General features: G+C 47.8%; 2 protein-coding genes across 5 annotated transcripts in view; both read right to left on the bottom strand.

Moving 5' to 3' along the window:
• The window catches only part of LOC310837292 (uncharacterized protein), a 530,615-nt gene that overhangs the window by 510,443 nt on the left and 4,410 nt on the right, over window positions 1–15,762 (bottom strand). The gene's annotated exons all lie outside the window — the stretch shown is intronic.
• On the bottom strand, window positions 2,730–14,509 carry LOC310837735 (major histocompatibility complex class I-related gene protein-like). 4 transcript variants are annotated; one of them, XM_083724769.1, is made up of 8 exons: window positions 14,368–14,509; window positions 12,151–12,426; window positions 10,761–11,036; window positions 8,366–8,650; window positions 7,534–7,620; window positions 7,222–7,254; window positions 3,831–3,901; window positions 2,730–3,455 (listed from the first exon to the last, which is right to left on the bottom strand). In XM_083724769.1, the coding sequence occupies exons 1-7, from the start codon at window positions 14,438–14,440 to the stop codon at window positions 3,840–3,842; spliced, it is 1,092 nt and encodes a 363-aa protein (XP_083580895.1). In that variant the 5' UTR covers window positions 14,441–14,509; the 3' UTR covers window positions 2,730–3,455; window positions 3,831–3,839. The 4 variants fall into 4 exon arrangements, with proteins under 4 accessions (XP_083580895.1, XP_083580894.1, XP_083580897.1 ...); XM_083724768.1 differs by lacking the exon at window positions 2,730–3,455 and having other exon boundaries at window positions 3,478–3,901; XM_083724771.1 differs by lacking the exons at window positions 2,730–3,455; window positions 14,368–14,509 and adding an exon at window positions 13,957–14,026 and having other exon boundaries at window positions 3,478–3,901.

Below are 15,762 nucleotides of genomic sequence, written 5' to 3'. Positions count from 1 at the left end.
TTTGTCAGCATCTTAATTGGGCTCATAAAGGGGGGAAAGAAGCAAAGTTCGTGTGTCTCCACTCTTTCTGAGGTGCCAAGAATCCTTTTCTACAGCACTGACATATCAGTGGCATCTCAGGCCCTTCATTTGACTGATGCCTGTGCAGAAATTGATAAATGGAGACCCCTTCAGTGCAAATGGATCTCTCTGCATATGTGTGTGTGTGTTTCCAGGGTGGATTCCTGCCCTCACACTCTCTCTCTGCCACAAGACACCCTCCCCCATTTCTCCACAGTCCCTAGTTATATTTTCTTGCTTTCCTGTTTTTTGCGAACCTCCGCTGCCCCCTGCCGGCTGCTTTCTTCCCAAATGAAAAGGAAATCAGGTGATTTCCGAGAAATCATTCAAGGGACCAGTTTAAGCAAGTCAAGTTTATTTTTATTTGTTTATTCAATTTACATGTTGCAGAAGAGCCAAAACACGAACGCACAACACACTTGTGATATCAATGACTTTTTACTCATTTTCTTGCCCTGTACATATTTGGAGTCCATGCAGATGACGGCAAGACAGGAAGAACAAAGGCAAGATAGTATTGTCCAGCGACTGGCTTATTCTTTCTAGATTTTTATTTATAACAGTACAGTTGTACCTCAGAAGTCAAAAGGAATCCATTCTGGAAGTCCGTTTGACTTCGAAAATGTTCAGGAACCAAGGTGCGGCTTCCCATTGGCTGCAGGAAGCTCCTGCAACCAATCAGAAGCCGCGACGGAAGTTTGGGTAACAAAGAACGTCTGCAAGCCGGAACACTAACTTCTGGGTTTGCGGCGTTCAGGAGCCAAAATGTTTGTCTTGCAAGGTGTTCAACTTCCGAGGTACGACTGTACTTGCTGCCCATTCACATAGAACAGGCACGTCCAACTCTCAAGAGACTGTGATCTACTCCCAGTATAAAATAACTGGCAGTCATTAACTGTGTGTGTGTGTGTGTGTGTGTTAGGGGAGGGTTGGCCAGAGTTGTTCAGCTTTTTTGGGCGGTGGGGATGAAAAATAATGCTCAACAAAAGGTGCTGCGTTGCTGATCGCACGCAGCGCTAAAGCAAACATTACTTTCACTTACCGTATTACACAACGTTCACTGCTGCTGTGATTTAGCGCCGGGGGCTGCAGGTGTGGACATAACTTTCCTGTGATCAACCAGGATCCAGGATGTGCTGGGATCACAGGGGCGATCTACCTGTCAATTGCGGTCAACTGGTTGGACATGGCTGACACAGAATATTCAGGTGGCACACAACGAGACATGCAAGTACAATAACGCAATGCAAAATAATCAAAACTGACTAATCTCAAAATAAATTAAACCGGGCATCAAAAACAGCCTTCGAGGGATGCCCAGAAGGCCAAGGCAAAGAGGCGTCTGCTGAACATCTGCTGGAAGGACAGGGGACCAGCAACGCCAAATGCTAGTGAGCTCAGTTGGGACAATTAACCCTTTTCCTCTGGTAGATCTCCATGATGGGGCTGGGAGGAACAAGCTGGCAGCCAGACTTAAGACTGGGAGTCATAGCACAATACTGCCAGCTTGCAGTGCAAAAGGAATTTTCTGCCCACGATAAACATGTACACACACACCCCACCTCAGTTCAGCTCCTCCCCATAGGGCAGAACTGATGGGTCCCCTGTGGGTCTTTGGCTCATCCACATGTCTGTGCTGTGATTTCTAGGCATAGTTGTGAACACCTTTTTCTTCGTCCCACCACTTTCTCTTGGAAAACCCGCTGTTTACCCCTGAAACAGAACAAACATCCATCTGTGGAAAGCCCAACTGATGCTTGTTGGTGCTGACCTTTAAAGCCCTCAACGGCCTCGGTCCAGTATACCTGAAGGAGCGTCTCCACCCCCATCATTCAGCCTGGACACTAAGGTCCCGCTCCAAGGGCCTTTTGGCGGTTCCCTCACTCTGAGAAGTGAGGTTGGTTGCAGGGAACCAGGCAGAGGGCCTTCTCGGTGGTGGCACCTGCCCTGTAGAATGCCCTCCCATCAGATGTCAAGAAAATAAACAACTACCCAATTTTAGAAAACATCTGAAGGCAGCCCTGTTTAAGGAAGTATTTAATGTTTGATGTTTTATTGTGTTTTCAATATTCTGTTGTAAGCCGCCCAGAGTGGCTGAGGAAACCCAGCCAGATGGGTGGGGTATAAATAAGTTGTTGTTGTTGTTACAATTCAGGGGTAAACATTGGGTAAGAAAAAAGACTCAGACCTAGAAATCACAGCACCAACAGATATGAGGATGACCCCAGTGTCTCAGAAATCAACTCCCCAAAGCAGTTGTTCCCCACCCACACTCAAAGATAGGCTGGCATATTCGTAGCAAGCTCCCTTTCAGGATTTCCTGCCTCCAGAGCTCTCCCTTCTCCAGATTTCCGGTGTTTGTCCACCACTTCTCTCTGTCCCTCCTCCATTCAGCATCTTCTCATCAGGACAGGGCCCTGGAGCTTCTCCTGGACTCTTCCCAGCTCAGGGGGCCAAACTCTTGCCTTTCCTCTCCCCCTCATCGTTCCACAGATCTGATTCTCTTTGCTTCTCCGGAGTCCCAGAGATGCAGCCATCTGCCTGGCAACTTTAAACTGCATCACTCCCGAGATATCCTTCAATCTCTCTGAGAGTCTCTCTGTCACGTGCGTGGAGGAAAAACTTAAACAGGTTGCAGAGTTCCCAGAAAATAGACCAGAGGCAATTGATATTTCATCCAGCAGAGCTTTACTGCTACTGAAGGCAAATGAGCATAATGGTCATAAATCCAATACATTCAGGATTGGCACTGTCCATAAGAAATACAGTTGCAGCAGACTTAAATGGAAACTTAACAATATCTTATAATAAGACTAAAACCGTAACACTATATACGAAACATCACACCAGAGAGATAGAGAATGAAACCCAGGTTTTTTCTGACCTCACTATTAGTCATGTGGCCAGCATGACTAAGCCGCTTCTGACGAAACCAGAGCAGCGCACGGAAACACCATTTACTTTCCCGCCAGAGTGGTGCCTATTTATCTACTTGCACTTTGACATGCTTTCAAACTGCTAGGTTGGCAGGAGCTGGGACCGAGCAATGGGAGCTCACCCCGTCGTGGGGATTCAAACCGCCGACCTTCCAATTGGCAAGTCCTAGGCTCAGTGGTTCAACCCACAGCGCCACCCACATCCCTGAAACCAGCTGTACTCTGAAGGAATAACCCAAACAAGATCCTTCTTTCACACAGAGAAGAAACCTTCCAGAACCCTCTTGGATTAAGCAGAACAGGAAAGATCTCTACACATCAGATCAATACTTTCTGTACAAAGAAATGCAAACCGACGCTCTCGCCATACGAGGCAAATCCTCAAAACCACATCAGCAACCAATCATCATTGGATCAGAAGCAACTCTCCCCTGTCCGCCCCGGCTGGGGAATCACGACGAAATATACTCAGAGTCGCAAAGTGATTTCATGCTCTTTATTCAGCTCATAGTGGTGAGGAGGAATGAATGAATGTCCCCTCAAAGTATCTGCTTTATATACATTGTTTACACAATGGGCTGCACATGATTGGCTAATTCTGGAATTCTACTGTAAGCCAATCAGGTTGTGGATTCACTTCTATCTGGAGCATGATTGGGTGGTTCCTGCCAACCAATCATACTGCTGCATTGTTCTAGGACCAATCAGACTGCTGCATTCTGAATCCTATTGTTCTAGGACCAATCAGACTGCTGCATTTTGGATCCTATTGTTCTAGGACCAATCAGACTGCTGCATTTTGGATCCTATTCAACTCAGTACATAACACACGACAAGGCAAGATCAGGCTTGCTCAGCATCCTCGAGGACCACGCATGGGATGACCCCACCCTCTCCAGGGTCACCTGCAGAGGAAGAAGAAGACAGGTATGCATGACTGGGGGGGGGGTTGTTGTTTGCAGAGCACTTTCTCCATCTTCAAAACAAATAGGGCAGATACTGTGCTCTAAACGAAACAAACAGAAGCAAGGTGCAGAGGGAGGGTATTAAGAGACGCCCCAAATCCAGGCATCTTCCCACCACTAAGCACCAGGGGTGGAGGCAGCGCAATTTCCTCTGATCTCAGGTCCACCATTGCCCAGCGGGGGGTGGGGGGTAGGGGGACACACGCAACTTGCTGATATGCTACACAGACAGACAGCATTGCAAGTGTCTCTCTGCACCCTGGGAATGTCCCCTTTAAGGTCAGATATGGCACGGTCTTCATCATACTCCCCTGCTCAGCGCCCGAGGACCCCAGTCCTGCCACTCACCACCTGGCGCAGGGTGGGGCCTGATGGGCTCTGTAAAGGACTACTGCTCCTGCTGCTGGGCAGAGAGGGCTCCGTTTTGTTTTGTCTTTTGTTTAAATTGCTGCTCTTTTTTTACCTATGTCATTTTAAACTGTGATATTAATGCTGTATCGTTAGTTTTAGATTCTGATTTATGTGGAAATTGTTTCCCATTTGGTTGGGTGTGGTTTTTTTTAATGTGATTTATGACTTTTGTAATTATGTAAACCTTGTTATGCTGTAAGCAGCCTTGAGCATTGTTTTTTTAACTGTGTAAAGGCGGCATACAAATAAAAAATGATTATACTACCTTCCCTGCAGGATGCAGTTCAGCAGGAACTGAATCATAGAATCATAGAATCCTAGAGTTGGAAGAGACCCCAAGGGCCATCGAGTCCAACCCCCTGCCAAGCAGGAAACACCATCAGAGCACTCCTGACATATGGTTGTCAAGCCTCTGCTTAAAGACCTCCAAAGAAGGAGACTCCACCACACTCCTTGGCAGCAAATTCCACTGTCGAACAGCTCTTACTGTCAGGAAGTTCTTCCTAATGTTTAGGTGGAATCTTTTTTCTTGTAGTTTGGAACCATTGCTCCGTGTCCGCTTCTCTGGAGCAGCAGAAAACAACCTTTCTCCCTCCTCTGGCTGCGCTAGGTTTGGTGGCACTCACAAGTCTTCACCCTGAACAGCGTTGTCATTGAATTAAGTCACTAAAATACAGTGGTACCTCGGGTTACAGACACTTCAGGTTACAGACTCCACTAACCCAGAAATAGTGCTTCAGTGTCAGGACTAGTCGTTGTCCTCTTCAGATCACCACACAAACGCTTCTTGTTCTTTTATAAAACTTTTTATTGCGTATTAACAAAACAATCTTAGAAACGGTTCTTAACTATTATTCCTCAGAGTCACTTATTTCAGATACCTTCTGAGCTCTGCTTCTCCGTGACCAGCCACTCTCAAAATGTCGAACGCGCCCTTCCCTTTGTTTTCCCGTTCTTTTTTCTGCCCTCCTGCCTAGAGCTGGCTTATATCTCCTCTCCTCCGAATCTGAGCTAGAACTCAACCCTGGCCTTTCCTGGGAACAGCCGGTCCCTCCCTGTTGTTCCTCCTGTTCTCTTCTATTAGATTCACTGCTCCCCTCCCCCCCTTGGGGAATGCTTTCTCCCTCTGATAAACCGGAAACTGCTAACTCTTCCCTGACATTCAGGTTAAGAACTTTGCTTCAGGATGAGGACAGAAATCGCTTAGCAGCGGCGCGGTGGCAGCGGGAGGCCCCATTAGCTAAAGTGGAGCTTCAGGTTAAGAACAGTTTCAGGTTAAGAACGGACCTCCGAAATGAATTAAGTTCTTAACCCGAGGTACCACTGTACAGTGTAATGAACACATTTCCAAGGCCTGGGAAAACAACTGGAAAGATGGAGAGTCCGCCTGCAACGTATACAGTGGGGGTGTTAAACAGGAAAGTCTTCAGTTTGGAAGCAAGTAGATCTCTCCTTTGGGGAGCCATGGGGGATAGAGAGGGATATCTTCAATGTAAGAGGAGCTCACCTGGCAGGAGGGAAAACTCCACTGACTCCTTCTGGGACATGCATCTCTCTCCACCTTGCAGGCCCGCATTCAGATCTCGCCTTGGGAGAGTTGGTTCCTCGCACATAGCAGGGCCTCACGGTCACAGCAGGGCAACCTGACCCCTATAGACCAGGCACTGACACCTCCAGTCACCTCAAATCTAAATTATTGCAATGTGGGTCTGCTCTGCCCTAGGGGAGATACTGCAAATAGGCTGGTGACAAGAACAGGCCTCCGGCAGCCTAGGACACCACCGTTAAAGGACTCAGTCCGGCTCTGCATCTGCGAGACCTTTCGAGATTCAGATGTGGGGGAAAGGGAGGTATAAAATTTAGAAATAAACCAACCCTGCCTCCTCGGTGCCTTGAATCCTGCCATTTTCTAACCGATGTGTTTTCAGGGCACAACGAAGCAAGGGAGAGGGTCTCAGGAAGCCAGATCCCAACCCTTTTCTGTGCTTTTTATTTATTAAAGTACCTCTATACCACTGTAACACGTGACATCAGCGCAGTGCACAAAGTTAGATACAAGAGAGGGTTTTTTATTGGTTTGTTTGTGTGCGCGTGTGTTGTTTTTATCATATTTTGTGTGTGTTTTATCTTGCATTTTTATGTTGTGAACTGCCCTGAGGTCTATGTATGAAGGGCAGTACAATTTTTAAAAATTATTATTATTATTATTACTATTATTTCATATAAATATAAAATTAAGTTCTTAACCCGAGGTACCACTGTACAAAGGCAATACAGTGGTACCTCGGGTTAAGAACTTAATTTGTTCCGGAGGTCCGTTCTTAACCTGAAACTGTTCTTAACCCGAAGCACCACTTTAGCTAATGGGGCCTCCCGCTGCCGCTGCACGATTTCTGTTCTCATCCTGAAGCAAAGTTCTTAACCCAAGGTACTATTTCTGGGTTAGTGGACTCTGTAACCTGAAGCATCTGTAACCCCAGGTACCACTGTATTTTAGTGCCTTAACCTGAAGTGTCTGTAACCTGAGGTACCACTGTACTTGAGGTGGTGGAACAACCTTCAACCACCTAGTGCATGGGTAGACAAACTAAGGCCCGGGGGCTGGATCTGGCCCAATCACCTTCTAAATCCAGCCCGCTGATGGTCCGGGAATCAGCGTGTTTTTACATGAGTAGAATGTGCGCTTTATTTAAGATGCATCTATTTCTGGGTTAGCGGAGTCTGTAACCTGAAGCGTATGTAACCCGAGGTACCGCTGTATACTTACACATGGCTCAACTAATCGTTCCGTTCTCACCCTGAATTTACCTGCATTAGAATGAGCATGCAAAGAGGAAGACATCACTCACCTGATGCTGCTCTGTATCCGTCTTTCCTTTTCTCTGCAGAGACAGAATCAGAGCGTTAGGATGGAAAGAGACCTTGTAGAGATCCTTCAGCTTTATCCTCTGTAAGGAGGAAGGGCCTTGTGGCAGGTGCCTCCTCTGGTCCCTGCCTAATAATCTCCAGGGGTGAATGAGGAACACACCAAGCACCAGGGGATGGGGGAAGTGGAGAAGACCAGCCCATGGACTCACCTGGATTCCTTCAAAAGGGGATAGTCTCTCCCACAACAGAGTTAGGTCCCTAATCCCCAGCAAGTCCATTCACAAGTTACTTACTGATGCACACCAAGATCCCAGCAATTCCAGCCGCTGCCAGCAGGACAGCTACCAAGATGCACCCAATAACAAGTCCCGTGTTGGATGCTAAAAGCAGATTAGGGAAAATTAGGGAAATCCAGAGCAATATTTTCCATTCATAGGAGAGGCAGAAAGATGGAGATCTGACATTCAGTTTTATTTATTTGCAATTATAATCCCACCTTTTCCTTCAAGGATTTTAAGGTGGTGAACGTGCTTCTCTCTCTCTCTATCCCCCCCCCCAAAAAAACCCCACCTGTGCAAGGTGTGGAAGAGTTCCCCACAGAATTGGCGAAGCCATAGTAAGGTTTCATTCACACCTAAAAATCAGAGTGTTTATGAATGCTTTGTGAACTCAGAACCACACACGTTTACAGACAAAAAGATGGTGGCTGTCTTTTACCTTTGACATAATATTTTGAGCTCAAGGCCTGCGAGACAACAGGTACTGTTCGACTTCCAAAAATGTTCAAAAACCAAGGCGCGGCTTCTGATTGGCTGCAGGAGCTACCTGCACTCAATTGGAAGCCGCATCAACCATTCAGCTTCAGAAAAACGTTTGCAAACCGGAACACCCACTTATAGATATGCGTCGTTCAGGAACCAAAACGGACGAGTACCAAGGTGTTTGAGAACCAAGGTACAACTGTAACTTGTTTTGCTCCCAGATGTACAGAAAGGATCCAACTAGGAATTGCCAATCTATGTTGTGATGCAGCTGTTGGGCGTCTTTGGCTGTTTTCCCTGCCCTTCATCTCTGGGTTTGAAATTCAATAAATAAAATGGATAAAATCTCCCTCCAAGAGCCCACCTGGCTCCTCCCAGGCCACGTCTAGAGGCTTCTCCAGGCTGTCATGCTCCACGCGGCACCGGAAGCGCTCCCTCTCCTCGGGGTCGATCTTGACACTGAGGAAGAGATAGTAGGTCCCGTCCGAGTTGGGGGCGACCAATCCTCGGAGGGTGCCCTCCTGCCAGACCTCCCCGTCCTTCACCCAGTTGGCCTCAATCTCCTTGGGGTAGAAGCCGTGGACTTGGCAAACGAGGGTCTCCAGGCCGTCATAGTCTGCCTTCCTGGTCACCTTCACCACCGGAGCCTCTGCAAAAAGGGCCACATTGGGGTTAACACAGGAATGTCTCTGGTGGCTGGCAGGATGGATGCTGTAAAATCAGGGAGAGTCCCCCTCAATCCTGACCCAGAGAGCCAATATCCCACACTCATAGCATCCTGAATAAATTAAGAAGAACCTTGAAGGAACCAGATTCCTTCAGCCTCCCTTGGCATCTTCTCCAGTCCGTTTCTGTCTCAGAACTGTTTCTGGATTCTTATTACAGAGTGTGACCGGGAAGTTCGGTGAATGGTCACAGAAATCGGACAGCGAAAAATATTTGAACATACACGCCTTACAGGCCTTCAAAGTAGGCCCTCTCTGATACAACACACCATTGACAACGTTCATAGAACTGTTAGAAACTTCTGGAAAAGTCCTCTTTTCATACTGCTTTCAGTTCCTTCATCACAGCAGTTTCGACATGTGAATTGTTGAAAAATCTGTGTCCTTTCAGTGCAGATTTCAGTTTTGGAAAAAGAAAGAAATCCGGTGGGGCCAGATAGGGAGAATATGGAGAGTGGGACTCAGTAACCTCAGTAACAATTTCATGCGGAATATGCGATTCTTCCACCATCATTCGGACAAACGCCGATCCCACATCAATAACTCATGAACTCTGTCGACATTTGCCGCTGTTCTGCTTGTTGACAGACTGAGGGTCATCTTTGATGGTTTGCTGCCCTGCACGGAAATGCTTAAACCGCTCATACACTGTCTTTCGAGTTACAGCTTCATCTCCATTCACAATTGTGAACATTTTATGGGTTTGCGATGCCAATTGTATGTTCGCATATTTCTCGCTGTCTGATTTCTGTGACCATTCACTGAACTTTCCGGTCACACCTTAACACCTTATACTATCAATGATGATGATGATGATGATGATGATGATACAGCAGTACCTCGGGTTACTTTGCTTCAGGATGAGAACAGAAATTGTGCTCTGGCAGCACGGCAGCAGCAGGAGGCCCCATTAGCTAAAGTGGTGCTTCAGGTTAAGAACAGCTTCAGGTTAAGAACAGACCTCCAGAACGAATTAAGTACTTAACCCGAGGTACCATTGTATTATTATTAATAATAATAACAATAATAATAATAATACGCTGCCATTCATGAAAAGATCTCAGGGCAGTTGACAGAATAAAATACAAGATAAAGCACAAGTAAATAATTAAATCAAAACAAAACAACAAAACAATAACACCCCCTTCCCTCAGACATGTTTAAAGGGCTTCAACCAAAGGCCTGGTTGAAGAGGAATGTTTTCACCTGGTGCCTAAAAATATATAACGAAGGCGCCAGGCGAACTGCCCTGGGGAGAGCCTTCCACATGAAGTTTTGTTGCTTGTGTGTTGGCCAACCTGGGCTGCTTTGGGAGGGAGGGGTGTAATTTTCTAATCATCATCATCGAGAAGCTCTAATATTAAAGGTAATGGTAAAGGACCCCTGGACGGTTATGTCCCGTCAAAGGCAACCATGAGGTTATGGCGCTCATCTCGCTTTCAGGCTGAGGGAGCCAGCGTTTGTCCACAGACAGCTTCCTGGGTCATGTGGCCAGCAGGACTAAACCGCTTCTGGCGCAACAGGACACCTTGATGGAAGCTAGAGCACACGGAAATGCCGTTTATCTTCCGGCCATAGCGGTACCTATTTATCTACTTGCACTGGTGTGCTTTCGGACTGCTAGGTTGGCAGGAGCTGTGATAGAGCAACGGGAGCTCACTCCGCCACAGGGATTCGAACCGCTGACCTTCCAACTGGCAAGCCCAAGAGGTTCAGTGGTTTAGACCACAGCGCCACCCGCATCCCAAACTTGTGGTTTTGAGATTTTCCCAGTGAGCTACCTCTGGGCTGAGGGGCAAATGTCACCAGGTCCCCAATGGATGAATTGATTCAGTTCCCTCTAACTTGAAGGAAGGTATTTCAAGTCCTACCCTCACCCCACAAAACCCACAACAAGCCATTCCCACCCCCCATTTATTCCCTATCTCCATCATCAACTTGATCTGGTAGACATTCGGCAGGAACACCACCCTATAAGTTGTAAGGGAATGGCCAACTTCCCCCCAATAAGCCCTCCAAAACCCCACCCCTCACCAGTCCTGAGCAGAACCTCCTTCCCGTAGTTCAGGTATTTCCGCAGGTACTCGATGCAAATCTCCTCCAGGAAGTGCTTCCTGCGCTGGTTGGCAGCCAAGTCGGCATCCCACCTCCTCTTGGTCACCTGGGCTGCTGTGTCAGCTGCCGTCCAGGTGAGGGTCTCCTTGTCGAAGGTGACAAAGTCCCTCCCGTCGTAGCCAAATTGGGAATACCCACTTACGTGCCCGTCCTGCCTCAGCTCGCAGCCGTACATGGCTTGCCAGGTGTGAAACCCTGTAAATATAAAGAGGCTCAGGAGGCCAGTGAGCTTAATGCCAGGCATCCAAAGAGATGCTGAGAGATATTACTGGGGGCTCCCAGCCACACACAGTGAACTGATGTTCTTAGGGCTCATTCTTTGCAGTGGTGTATCATAGTTTACCAAAGCATAAACTTAAAAGGGGGATTGTTTAACTCTGCTAAAGTAAAGCTCACAGTGTTTAAGGGGAGGTTGGGTGGCCATCTAACATGGATGCTTTAGTTGAGATTCCTGCATTGCAGGGGGTTGGACTAGATGCCCCTCTACAGGTCCAGCTCTACAATTTTAGGATTCTTGGATTCTGCTGAAAAGCAGAGCTGCCAAATTTGGGGCTGGCTTGTTCTGAGTTAACCATATGGCTGAGACCCAACCTGCCCACAGACTGTCTCACCAGAGTGGTGCATGCTCTAGTTATCTCCTGCTTGGACTACTGCAATACACTCTACGTGGGGCTACCTTTGAAGGTGGCCTGGAAACTACAACTAATCTAGAATGTGGCAGCTAGACTGGTGACAGGGGGTGGCCGCTGAGACCATATAACACAGGTCCTGAGAAATCTGCACTGATTCCCAGTACATTTCTGAGCACAATTCAAAGTGTTGGTGCTGACCTTGAAAGCCCTAAACGGCCTCGGTCCAGTATACCTGAAGGAGCGTCTCCACCCCCATTGTTCAGCCTGGACACTGAGATCCAGCTCAGAGGGCCTTCTGGCGGTTCCCTTGCTGCGAGAAGCGAAGTTACGGGGAACCAGGCAGAGGGCCTTCTTGGTAGTGGCACCCGCCCTGTGGAACGCCCTTCCATCATTTGTCAAGGAAATAAACAACTATCTGACTTTCAGAAGACATCTGAAGACAGCCTTGTTTAGGAAAGTTTTTAATGTTTTATCTTTTATCGTGTTCTTAATATTCTATTGGGAGCCACCCAGAGTGGCTGGGTAGCCCTGCCAGATGGGCAGGGTATTAATAATAATAATAATAATAATAATAATAATAATAATAATAATTATCCTTCCATGTACCAGACTGGAGCCTTCATCTGAGGGAGAAGCTTCAGCAGGACAGAGAGCCATTCCTCGCACTCTCCACTCACCCTTGCTCTGGTTGTAAAGGTTCCTTACAATCTCCACGTTCGCTCTGAACGTCTGCTCCCAGCCATGCAAGATCTGCGTCTGCCTCTCCCAGAACTTGGGATAATCCTCCTCTACTTTCTCCATCCAGGGCACCACAGGCTCTTCCCTCCGGGTATCGCTGTCGTAGTAGTAGATGGGCTGGTCATCTAAGTAGCCCACGGCAACGAACCAGGGCAGCCCCTGGCCGGACTCTGAAACCCCAGTGTAAAAATTGCGCATGGAGTGGGAGGAAGAGGCTGCAAAAGAAGGGCAGAGTTAGGGATCCTGAAGTGGAGAATCCACACTCCACCCAAAAAAACACACCTTCACAGACCCTCATCCTTGCGAGGAAACTAGGAAGACTGCTCTCAAAGTGGTGCTGTCGGTTCCTTAAATTTTAAAGCAGAAAACCATGACATCCTGTGCACATATGTTATCACAGGGGTCAGCAACATAAGGCCCATGGGCCGGAAGCGGCTCGAGGAGGTCATTTGATCGGCCCACAAGCCACCCCAGAACCGAGCTGCCCGCTAGTGCACTGCGCTAAACTGCAGGGACTCGCTTCCGCAGTGCCGAAAATCGCGTCTGCATAGACGCAGACACCGAAAATTGCACCTGTGCATACGCAGATGCTGAAAATCGCGCACGTGCTCACACGGGCATGCAATCCGGCCCATGGGGCTGATCCGGCCCAGGCAAGATAAACCTTGCCAACCGCTGTGTTATCAGAACTGAGTCCCATTGAGTTCAATGTGGCTTACACCCAAGAAAGCAAGGACTTCAGAATAAATGTTTTGTTCTAGATGAACAATCACAAATGTGCCCAGCGCTTGAGGGAGTGGCAAACCGCTGCACCCAGAGACACTGAATGTGTGTATATTTTGCCAGTTTTATTCTAAAAATACAGTGGTACCTCTAGTTAGGGACTGTTCTGTTCCGGGGTGGCATTCGCACCCCGAAAAGTCTGCAAGTAGAGCGCCATTTCGGCGCATGGGCACGGCGCAATAAAGTGCTTCTGCGCATGCACGCACGGCAAAACCTGGAAGTATACACTTCCGGGTTTGCCATGTTCGTATCCTGCAAAAACTGGAGACTGGCGTAACAAGAGGTACAACTGTATTTTTATTAAAGATTTTGTCATTTACAAAAATATGTGCATTGTCTTACAGGCAGCTGTGTCTGGAGAACCACTGACAGACAGACAGACAGACAGGACAGCAGAATAAGGTGTTCTGAGCATTTGACATTCTCCTAAGCCTGACAACGACCCTGCAACAGCAGCAGGTCAGTATTGCCACCCCCGATTTTAAATATGAAAGGGAGCTGAGGGTTCTGAAGCTCACATCACCTTGGGGGGGGGGGGAATTATCACCAGGCCCCCATAGATGAATTTGCTCAGATCTTTATAAGCACAGCTAATACGTATGTGTCATTCCTCAAAAAGGGAGGGTGCTAGAATTATTTCATTTTCAATTAATTTTCATAATAAAAAAATTCCTTCCAGTAGCACCTTAGAGACCAACTAAGTTTGTTCTTGGTATGAGCTTTCGTGTGCATGCACACTTCTTCAGATACACTGAAACAGAAGTCACCAGAGTGAGAGGGTGGGGAGGGGTATTACTCAGAAGGGTGCTGGGAATGGGTGTGTTTGACTGACAGGTGTGGTAAACCTGGTCAGTTCGTGAATGGCAGAGGAAAGATTTTGAACCGGCCCTGCTCCCTTTCCCACGAGCTATTCCAACCCTGGCCACTAGGTGGACCAAGGAGCCGACACACCAAATCCTTACCTGGAGCAAAGGAGGACTCGCTTTTGCAAATTACTCCGTAGACTTCCCAGGTCATAGCCACCCAGATCACGCTAGTAGCTCTCTTCACACATTACCGTGTGCGTTAGGGAAGAGGCCAGCGCTGCATTGGTAGGTAAATGATGATGAGCCCCACAAACACGACCCCCAAGTCCCTTAATTCTCACCTTGCGCTCCTCTGAAACTCTCCCTGCCCCCAAGGCGGCATGCAAAACAAAAAGTCTGAGAAAAATAGGTATTTCCCAAGGGATCTGGCTCCACTTCGGGTAGGGAGCCCCCCCCCCCCGGTCTTCCCCCTTTGGGTGACCAGCAAAGTCACACCCACAACCCCGGGATCTTTGGACTTGGGGGTCTTTCTTTCCGCCCCGCAGTTCCGCCCCCGGAGGTACTGACCAGCGCAGTCCAGCAGGAGCAGGTGGGCAGCAGCGCACAGGATCCAGGGGGCCCCACGGATGAGGACCCCCATCGGGACGAAGCAATCCCCGCCCCGCCAGCAAAAGGGTCCGGAAGAGGATCCGCGGCGGAAATATTCCACCAATGGGAAAACGGCGTGCAGATTGCGTCGGCGGTTGCTGGGTAGATCTGAAGCGTGGGAGAGATGGACTGGAAAACGAAAGCGAAACTTCTCCCCTGACTCCGCCCCCTCCGGGTTCTTCCTGGCTCCTCTGCTGGGAGAGATGCAGGGGGGGGGGGGGGTAAAAACTTGAATGTTACCGGGAGACTCTGGAGGGTCCACGTGCATCACGGAGGAGGTGAAAATATTTACTGGAGAACCACAAGGGTTTTGCCAAAATTCTCCTGTAATTCTCCTGGCTCCAAATAAAATACTTTTGAAAGTCCTCAGTGGCCTGGGACCCTGGAAGTGGGGTTTTCTCCCGTCCTCTCCTCCGCAGATGACTTTTCTCCCTCTCCTTTACAGAGGTGAGGTGGTCGACAACTATCAAGAGGGAATTTTTGTTACTGTTCTGGCAGGCTTTTTAAGTATGACACACTTTGAACGTTGCCCGTAGCTCAGTTTTCCTGCACGATTGGTTCGTTGCATGGTTTTAAATTTCGATTTCATTATTTCCGTCGAATAAGTAGGGAGGGTTGGAGGAATCGGAGTGGTGTGGGAAGAAAATGATGCAGGGAGGAGGAGGGAAGGAAAAAGCAGGACCATAAGGACCCAGACATGGCCCCAATTGATACACCCAGTTATGTAAGCAATAAATTGATTGTATTGCATTTATATCCTGCCTTTTTGCTTAGCCACCCTGGATGGTTTACAGTTTTAGACTTCTCCTAAACATAAACCACCCCATCCCTCCTTTTCCTTCTCTCAGGGCATAATGGGGTCTGTTGTCCTGCATTCTATGCACTTTTGCAACCCTTTCACTGGGCCAAAAGTGCCATTAATAGTGAGTGGTGTCAATTGCCAGACAGTGTCTTAAACCTCCTTTTTTCCTCCTCCCACCCAACACCTTTTCCTTTTGTGTTGTGTCTTTTTAGTATAAGCCTGAATGCAGGGACCGTCTTATTGCTGACATTTGTAAGCTGCTTTAGGGGCCTTTTTTGGCCTAAGAGCAGGATAAAAACGCTGTAAGTAAAATAGCCTCAGCTTCCTGCTTTGCATACAATATATATTTTAAATCCTGGGAGGTGGAAATGAAACAGCTGTGACTAATTCCAGACAGGTAGCTGTTGCGGCAAAACATGCAGAACCTTGTAGCATGAGAGTCTTATGAAATGTTATTGCAATACTATGATAAAATTATAAAAACACAGGTAATCATCACCTCCTTTATTTGA

Source organism: Podarcis gaigeae (genome assembly GCF_964106915.1).
Source record: "Podarcis gaigeae genome assembly, chromosome: 2".
Lineage (NCBI taxonomy): Eukaryota > Metazoa > Chordata > Lepidosauria > Squamata > Lacertidae > Podarcis > Podarcis gaigeae.
Note: the sequence above shows the minus strand (reverse complement) of the source record. Positions and strands in the feature narration are given on the sequence as shown.